This window comes from Camellia sinensis, chromosome 13 (assembly GCF_055761805.1).
Source record: "Camellia sinensis isolate YWXY chromosome 13, ASM5576180v1, whole genome shotgun sequence".
Lineage (NCBI taxonomy): Eukaryota > Viridiplantae > Streptophyta > Magnoliopsida > Ericales > Theaceae > Camellia > Camellia sinensis.
This window is the reverse complement of record NC_138973.1, coordinates 71086358-71095138: the sequence shown is the minus strand read 5'-3', so window position 1 is coordinate 71095138 and position 8781 is coordinate 71086358. Positions and strand designations below refer to the sequence as shown.

At 34.4% G+C, this 8781-nt stretch overlaps 1 protein-coding gene across 1 annotated transcript; it reads left to right on the top strand.

Annotated features, from left to right (window-relative positions):
• The first annotated feature begins 1650 nt into the window (after nucleotides 1-1650).
• LOC145789281 (NADP-dependent malic enzyme-like) lies at nucleotides 1651-8569 on the top strand. Its single transcript, XM_082900615.1, has 5 exons — nucleotides 1651-1740; nucleotides 1876-1974; nucleotides 2316-2369; nucleotides 8294-8402; nucleotides 8451-8569. Exons 1-5 carry the CDS (start codon nucleotides 1651-1653, stop codon nucleotides 8567-8569), a joined length of 471 nt encoding a protein of 156 aa, XP_082756741.1.
• The last annotated feature ends 212 nt before the right edge of the window (nucleotides 8570-8781 follow it).

The window sequence follows — 8781 nt, the reverse complement described above, 5'->3', positions numbered from 1 at the left end:
AAATTTATGATTTTTACTTCGTCAAATGGCATAATTGACAGGGTTGCAAGGTAAAGGGTTAAATCCATGAATTGGAGGGCTATCTGAGTGTGACTGTGTATTATGCCAAAGATCATTTGTACATATGATTGCAGACACCTTTCAGAGTTGATCAAAGATCATTTGTATCCAAAACCAACTTCAAGCAATTGGGATTTGAGTGTGACTGTGTGTTAGTTTCTTAAATCATACAGTTCTCAGAGCCATTAAACCTTAGGTGCCCTCTATAATAACCCAATTTCTTAGATCCAGTTGTTGATGATGGTTTAGTTTTTTAAAGCTTAAAAATTTATCTGTTGCTTGTGGCAAATTTTTTTAGTTTCATTTTCCCCTGATTTCAGTAAGAGCTTATAAAAAAAATCTTGATTCTCCAGATTTTCTAATTTTTTATTGAGAGTTAACCATGGCTTGGGTTTTCATCTCTTTATTGATGGTTTTCTATATCGTAAAAATTGACTTGGAGAATGCATTATACTGAAAGTGGCACAACTTTTGTGCTCTTGCCATTTTCTTATTAATTTCAAGTGGGATAGCTTGAATTGACGTGTGATACCTGAGATCATTTAATAGTGTTCTTGAGTCAATCATAATATTTTTGAATTTAAGCTTAGTTATCTGCTTTGGTTTATGTAATTTGATTGGAGTTTCCTCACATTCATTTTAAACAGGTTCCTGGTCAGCGGTATTGTCCACCCGTGGAAGTTTTTAAGAGTTGCTGCAGAGAAGTTAAAAAAGGTTGTGTGAGACCAAACAGCTCCCAGTATTATCTCTCTTTTGTTAATCAAGGTGGAGAGGGGAATCGATCAGAACCAGTAGAACCTCGTCTGGTAGTCCAAATGGACACAGAGAGTTTTGTACTATACCAGAAAACCTGCCTCGACTATTGTTTTGAAAAACCAATAAAGGTGAGAAATTTATAATACATTCACATACGTAAAGAGCATTGTCCACCGACTATTGTTGTTGCAGCCATTGTCTCACTTAAAGAGCAGGTGGAGGGGATACAGGAAATCAACCTGTCCGTGGAGATCCTAATTCGTTTGCTGTGTTGTTTCTGGATGGAGTGAGAAAAACATTAAGGTATTTAACTTTTTTGCTTATCTTACTGGCAGGGTTGTTATGGCTGTTAGCTTATTAATCATCGTGTACTGTATTTTGCAGGTACAACAATAGGTTATTGATGTTGTCACTCACATAGCTTCTACTGCATCCAAGTTTCCAAAAAAATGTGCTGTTCTTTGCCTACATGGTGAGTAATTAGGTTGTTAAACATCCAGGAGTAATGTTGGTGTCTAGGGGCTTGATTGCTCAGCTAGTTGTCTCTAACAAATCTGGTTGGATAACTTTTTTGATTAAGTTGCAGTTTTATTATGCCAGCTAGTTGTCTCAATATGATGTGCATGTTTATAGGATTTAGTTTGCATATTGTTGAAGTGTTTTAATTTTTTCCTCTCCAGGAATATGCTGAACTTCTGCATGAATTTATGACTGCAGTCAAGCAGAACTATGGGGAGAAAGTCCTCATTCAGGCTAGTCACCTTCCCCTAAATTACAGGCTTATGTTTTTATAGTCATTGGATAGTTTTCAAATTCTATACCTTGACCTATATTATGCAGTTTGAAGACTTCGCAAACCATAATGCTTTTGATCTGATTGCAAAGTATGGCAATACACATCTTGTTTTCAATGATGACATACAGGTAAATGATTGGGGCTCAGTAGTATGTACATTTATTTTTTGTTTTCATTTTTCTATTTGAGTGAGCTGCTATGTGCATTTGCGTGGGTTTGGGTGTAAAGTATTTTTAATATTTGTGTTATTTATTTTGTTCCAGGGGATAGCATCCGTGGTCCTTGCAGGGCTTATGGAAGCATTAAAGTTAGTTGGGGGAACCTTAGCCGAGCACACATTTCTGTTCCTTGGAGCAAGAGAGGTGTGCTCTTACTAGTCTTCCCTGAAGATTCCATTTAATAAAATTTGAATTGCTATACTAATTGAATACGATATTCGGCGTATATTCCCCATTTTTGTAATTTATTCACTCCCTCACTGACCAACTGGTCATATTTGTTTTTCTCACTTCTGTCACTTGGTTGATGTAGGCTGGCACTGGCATTGCATAACTCATAGCTCTGGAGATGTCAAAACATGTGAGAACTTACAATGTTATCTTCATTTCCTACATATCTTATCTTTTAGTTTCTTGCTAAGTTGCAATCAGATTACAAAATTAACAAAACTTGGTGAAAGTTTATACCTTAATTTTTTATGCAGACTGAAGCCCCATTAGAAGAAAGCTGCAAGAAGATATGGCTTGTTGACTCAAAGGTAATTAAGGATACAATCTAAGAAGCATGGACATGGACACATCAACATGGAAATTTTTAAATATTGAATAGTTGTATTGTGTCGAATGTTAATGAATTATTTATTGTGTCGAATGTTAATGATTCAGTTAATTTGAATGATGCTTTAAAATTATAGGTTTATTATGTATTGAATGAATTATTTGGAATTACAGGTGTATTGTTTTCCTGCTTTGGCGACCAATTTATTAGTCGCGACAAATAAATAATTTTTTTCTCAAAAAATGACAATTGCCGACCAAGAGTTTTGGTCGCAAAAAATACATCTATTGCCGACCAAAACAACTCTTGGTCGTGGAAACTCACTTTTGCCGACCAAAAGTTTTGGTCGCGAAAAGTAACAAATGGCGACCAAATTTTTTGGTCGTAGAATGTCACAATTGGCGACCAAACTTTTTGGTCGTTGAATGTGATAATTGGCGACTAAACTTTTTGGTCGTGAAATGTGTCAATTGGCAACTAAGATATTTGGTTGGGAAAATATCACTTTTCGCGACCAAAGTGTTTTAGCGACAAAATGAATTAGTTGCGGTAATTAAATATTTAGCGACCAAAAATTTAGTCGGCAAATCTAACTTTTGCCGACCAACCAAAATTTTGGTCGCGAATTACTTTTGCCGACCCTTAATTGGCGACCAAAGTAGCGACCAAAAAAATTGGTTGCAGATAACTTTTGCCGACCAAAAATGGGCTTTTAGCGACCAATTTTTTGGTCGGCAAAAGTGTTAATTCTTGTAGTGAATGCATCCTTTAATCTTCATACATTATGCCAGTTGGAAAACAGATATTGGTAACGTTGAAGGAAGTGAAAATGCATTTATATTGTTAAAAAGCAAATGCAAACCTAATTTGTTGAACTTATCAACTTGTTTGTTGTTTCATGGAGTGGATTAGGGTGGTTTTAATATGGAATTTTTGAATTCTCTTTGAAAGGTTATAGTTGATCAATTATGGATTAATTTTTGTTAACTGTTAGAAAATTTGTTTGATTGAAGTTCTTCATTAGAACATAGTAGCTATAGTAGCATCAAAAGGTTTCATGAAACCATTTTTTGAAACAAAAAAAAAAAAAAAAGAAGCCAAAATTGATCACAATTTATATTTGTAAACATAAATTAATAATACCAGAAAAAATTGTCTTGTAGAAACAATCACAGTTTTTTGAAGGTAATATTACGATTAAAAAACTGTGATAAATTATAACCATAAACAATCTCACCTTCAAAGATCATGCTTAATGAGAAAGCAAAAGTTGAGATTGTTTATGAAAGATCATGATTAACCGTTATCTTTTAATGTTTTTAAAGTGGTGATAGGAGAGAAAGATTGAGGATTTCGTCAACTGTACAACAAATAGATTAGCATGTAGGTCATTACCAAAGCCCATTGTGCGAAAAAGTGAGGCTAAAATTTGAAAATTTAGGCTGTGTTTGGTGCAGTGTTCTAATTATAATTCTATCCCTTCACGTGAACCCTTTGTTTGGATACAACTTTTAAAATTTATTTCACATCCGCGTTTGAAAACTCGTCTACTCGGTCATCCCTCGGACGTTTGGCTGTTTGACCGGAATAGTTTTTTTTTTTTTTTTTTTTTGCACATGTTATTTTTATATTTTAAATAAAAAATATTTTTAGAATTTTTAGAATTTTTTTATTAGCTATGAATAGAATTTTGGATTGTGTGTTTGATAATAAGTTATAAGTTTTTTAATTAAATATCATATGTCACATCAAAAATTTCAAACTTAATTCAAAACTCATAACCAAATAAATTTTTTACATTCAAATCATAATTTCAAAACTCACAAACTTAAAATATAATTCTATTCTCAAATCATAATTTTAAAATTCTACCAAACGCTATCTAAAAGTTTCTTAAAATCGTACGATTTGACTTAGATTGGACCTGCTCGAGTTTTTTATGATTTTTGTGGTTAGCTCTAGTTTAGGCTTTTAAGTTGACAATGGGCTTAAAAAAAAGCTTCTTATATGATCTTGCAAATCCTCTTCCGCTTATATTTCTATCATGCCATCATTCTTATTAGAACATTAAATTTGGGGGTAATTACCAAAAAAAAAAAAAAAAAAAAAAAAATTTCCAACGTTTAATTCTTATAATAAAATAAATCTTAAACTTTTAATTTTGTTAATTTAAATTTTAATCTTTTAATTTATTTTTTCATCTAAACCAAAATCGACGGAAAAAAAAAAATATTTTAGTCTTTGAACTCAATATAGGTATACTTAAAACTTCTAAAATGCATTGTGTAGTTGAATTTAATGATTAAAATACTATTTTTTAAAATTTTGTTTTACTGAACAAAAATAGACAAATAATTTAGTTTGAAAACAAATTAAAAGTATAGGATTTAAATTACTGAAATAAAAAATTCAAGATTTATTTTATTATAAGAGTGAAACCTTGGGATTTTTATTTTTTACTTTTTTATAATTACCCCATAATTTTTTTTCCTTGTTTTTTCAAGAACAAATATTGTTTCCTAGAAATTGATTTTTCAAAAATATCACTTTTTCTTAATATTTAAATGCTATGAAATTCATATTTCATTATTCACTTTTTCATTATTTTTAGTATGAAATTCATAATTCTTAATATTTAAAACATAGTTATATTCAATGACAATCAACAAGAGATTAGTTTTAATTCACCTAATCCTTATGCAATTTCTACAACAATCATAGCTATCCTCTACCGATAGCCCAATACAGATATATCTGAACAGATGTTCAATCTCAAGATAGATAATTTATTCAAATTTTCAAAGGTGTGAGGTAATACATATCCAACCCCACCATTTATATCAACGTCCATCCAATTTCATAGTTACAATATCAATTGCATTTGTTTATACAAAATAAATATCTGAAGCATTTTAGGGCAAACTCCCATTTTTCCCAAATTTCAAACCAAATGCCAAAATCAATTATGATAGCCTCATATTCAATCCCATAACCATTTGCAGCTCATTCACTTAGAAACCCCTCTTTTGATTAATACCCAAACCCTAGGTTTGTTCATAATACCCCAAATTCCACCATCGTTACGCAATGACCCATAACTAAGTTAAAATCCATATAAAAATGTTAAAAATCCCTATCTCAAAGAGAGAAAATGAACCAAGCAAGAATGAAACTTCAAAGATGCTTAAATCCAACCCTATTCGGATCAAAACGAAGATCTAGAGATGCTCACTCTTTTTAACAAAGGCAAATGGGTGGAGAAATCACTAGAAATAGGTAAAAATGTAGAGAGAGAGAGAGAGAGAGAGAGAGAGAGAGAGAGAGAGAGAGGGTCTCAACTTTAGGGTTTAGGAAGAAAAGATTTGAAAAAGTGATGTAAAAAGTCACTTTCACAAACTGATATACGCACAGTCTGCTCAAGCGCAAGAAGTGCGGCTCGAGTGCCAAGACACAATGAAAGAGACGCACACCGCTCGAGTGCAAGAAGTGACGCTCGAGTGTAAAAAACACACATCCTGCAGTTTTATAGACATTTAACCAACCGGTTGTGCGCAAGATGTGGTTGCTCGAGCGCAGAAAGGCCCGCTCGAGCATATAATATACTCTCATAGTAGTTTTGTAGGCCTACAAAAGTACTGAGAGTTTGCAAAGCTCGCACGAGTGCAAAAAGTGCCACTCGAGCGGAGGAGCAAAAATCTAGGCAACAGGAGTTTGGAAATCAAGCAACCAACCTGTCCTAAACACAACCACAACAAACCAAAAGACAAACTTAAGGGAAAACCAAGGGAGTAAGAGATGAACCACGACATTAAACCATGAAACCCGTGTCCAGAGTACAACAAAGATTGGGTCAAAATCGAAATCGCTATAATCTCCTCCCATTAAGGAATTTCATCCCCGAAATTTCAAATCAAGTTCAAAATCATTATTAAACTATTTACAATGATGATAATCTGACAATTTCAATGCCATGACCCATTCTCCAGTCAATCATTTTCACCAACCTGATACACCAGTCTCGACACTAAAGTACAATTCGTATATTCCTAAAACATTTATGATGTTTATGATAACCCAAGTTCTCAAAATTTACACAACATATACAATGTTTCCAAAAGTGATACAACACATACAATACTCCAATATTCTTAAAACATATACAATGCTTATATTGAATCCATGTTTCCAAAACATAAATGACATATACAATGTTCTGATGTTTCATTAACACAACAAAGTTCAATACATATTTAAACATCAACAAACAAGTCTGGATACTTCTCACGGACCTCCAACTCACACTCCCAAGTTGCTTCTTGAACCTTGTGATATCATCATTCCAATTTCATAAAACTTAACATCATTTCCCTTATCTCTTTACAAAATCAAATATTCACGCTTTAGGGCAAAAATCCCATTTTCCTTATAAACCAATTCCAAGGATAAAAATTCACCATTTTGTCACAACTCAATCACATTTACAAACCCACAATCATTTTCAAGAATCCATTTGAAAACGTCTTTTTGGATTTCAAAACCAAAACCAAAACCGTAGATTTTTACCAAAATCTCCAAATCCCATGGTTTCTTTGAAAAGACAAATAACTAAGTTAAAAATCATACTAAAGTGTGGAGAAATCCCTACCTCAAAGCTTGAAAACAAGGGAAAGAAAGACGAAACTTTGATGAAGCCAAAAATTAACTTTGCTTCAATTAAAATGAAGCTCTAGGTGACATCTTATAGAGATTCCGGTTTTAACCCAACCTTTTTGTATCTTGGACTCGGGTTTCGTAGTTTAGTAGTGTTGTTCATGTCTTTTTCCCCTCATACTTCCTTGAGTTTGGCTATTGGATTGTAATGGTTGGGTTTGGAACATGTTGGTTGCTTGGTTTTCAAACTTTTATTGCCTAGAATTTTACTCCTCTGCTTGAGCGGCACTTCTTACTCTCAAGTGGGCTTTATGAACTTTCAATACTTTTGCAGGTCTGCAAAACTACTAGGAGAGTGTATTCTACACTCGAGCAGTGCTTTCTGCGCTCGAGCAGTCTCAGCTCGAGTGGCCTTACTTGGACTTGAGCGTTGGTCTGTTGTCTGCAAAACTACTGGGAGTGTGTATTCTGTGCTCGAGCGTCACTTCTTGTGCTTGAGCGGACTGTGCGTATATCAATTCGCAACAGCACCTTTCTACATCACTTTTTCATATCTTTTTCTCTCACAACCCTAGATCTAGAGCCTCACTCTCTCTCTACATTTTCACCTAGATTTGATGGGTTCTCGACCCTAGTGTCTTTGGAAAAAGGTAGAGCATCTCAAGAGCTCCATTTTGGTCTAAAAAAAACTTGGTTTCGATCCTTGAAGTTCCTCCATTGATTCCTTCATCTCTAGCTTCGAGGTAGGGACTTTCTACACTCTTCTATGAGTTTTGATTTAGTTATTTGTTAATGTGTAAAGAATATTGGAATTTTGGATGATTTTTAACAAACCTAGGGTGTTGGTTTAAAATCAAAATAGAGGTTTTCAAATGTATGTATTAAAAATGGTTATGGGAGTAAATGTGAGGTTGCGTTGTGACAAATTTGATGATTTTGATACTCGACATGGATTTGGAAGAAAATGGAGTTTTTTCCTAAAATATCTCAAATAGTTATTTTGTATAAATAAATAAAAATGGAGTTTTGCCCTAAAATGTCTTCAGCTCATTCTCAAAGCCAGAGTCAGGGGAGAGGCCAGCTGCTCATTTGTTGTCAGTGTGCGCAGGTGGGGCACATGAAGAGGTTTTGCCCTCAATTGGGTGGCACACTTGGTGCATTTGGCTCGAGGCAAACACAAAGCTACCAACCGGCACAGTCAGCACAGGCCTCGAGGGCAATCAGGGAGCCTTTTTGGCTCAGTTGGTGCACCAGGCTTATGCTTCGAGGGTTGAGCAGGGTGAGCAGGTTGAGCAGAGACCTACAAGGCATGTATATGCTTTTACCGCACTAGATCTTATACCAGCTCCTTCAATAATGAGAGGTACTTTCTTGTTTTGCAATTCAATTGCTAATGTGTTGATTGATACAGGTGCATCCCTTTCATTTATCTCGTCTACATTTACATCGGATTTGGGGCTAGAGTCGGATTGGTTAACATCTCCTCTCTATGTAGAGTCACCTATTGGTAGTGAGATTGCTTTGAAGTAGGGGTGTCGGGTTGTGACTTAGAGGTTGTCAGTCATCGACTTCCTTTTGCATTTGTGTTGATTGACATGTTTAGTTTTGATGTTATTTTGAGTATGGACTAGTTGTCAATATATCGAGCTGTTATAGATTGCTACCATCAGAGGGTTACTGTATGTACCTTGAGCGGTGATTGCTTTTATTTTTTAGGGAACTGGGTTGATAGAGTCTTGTCA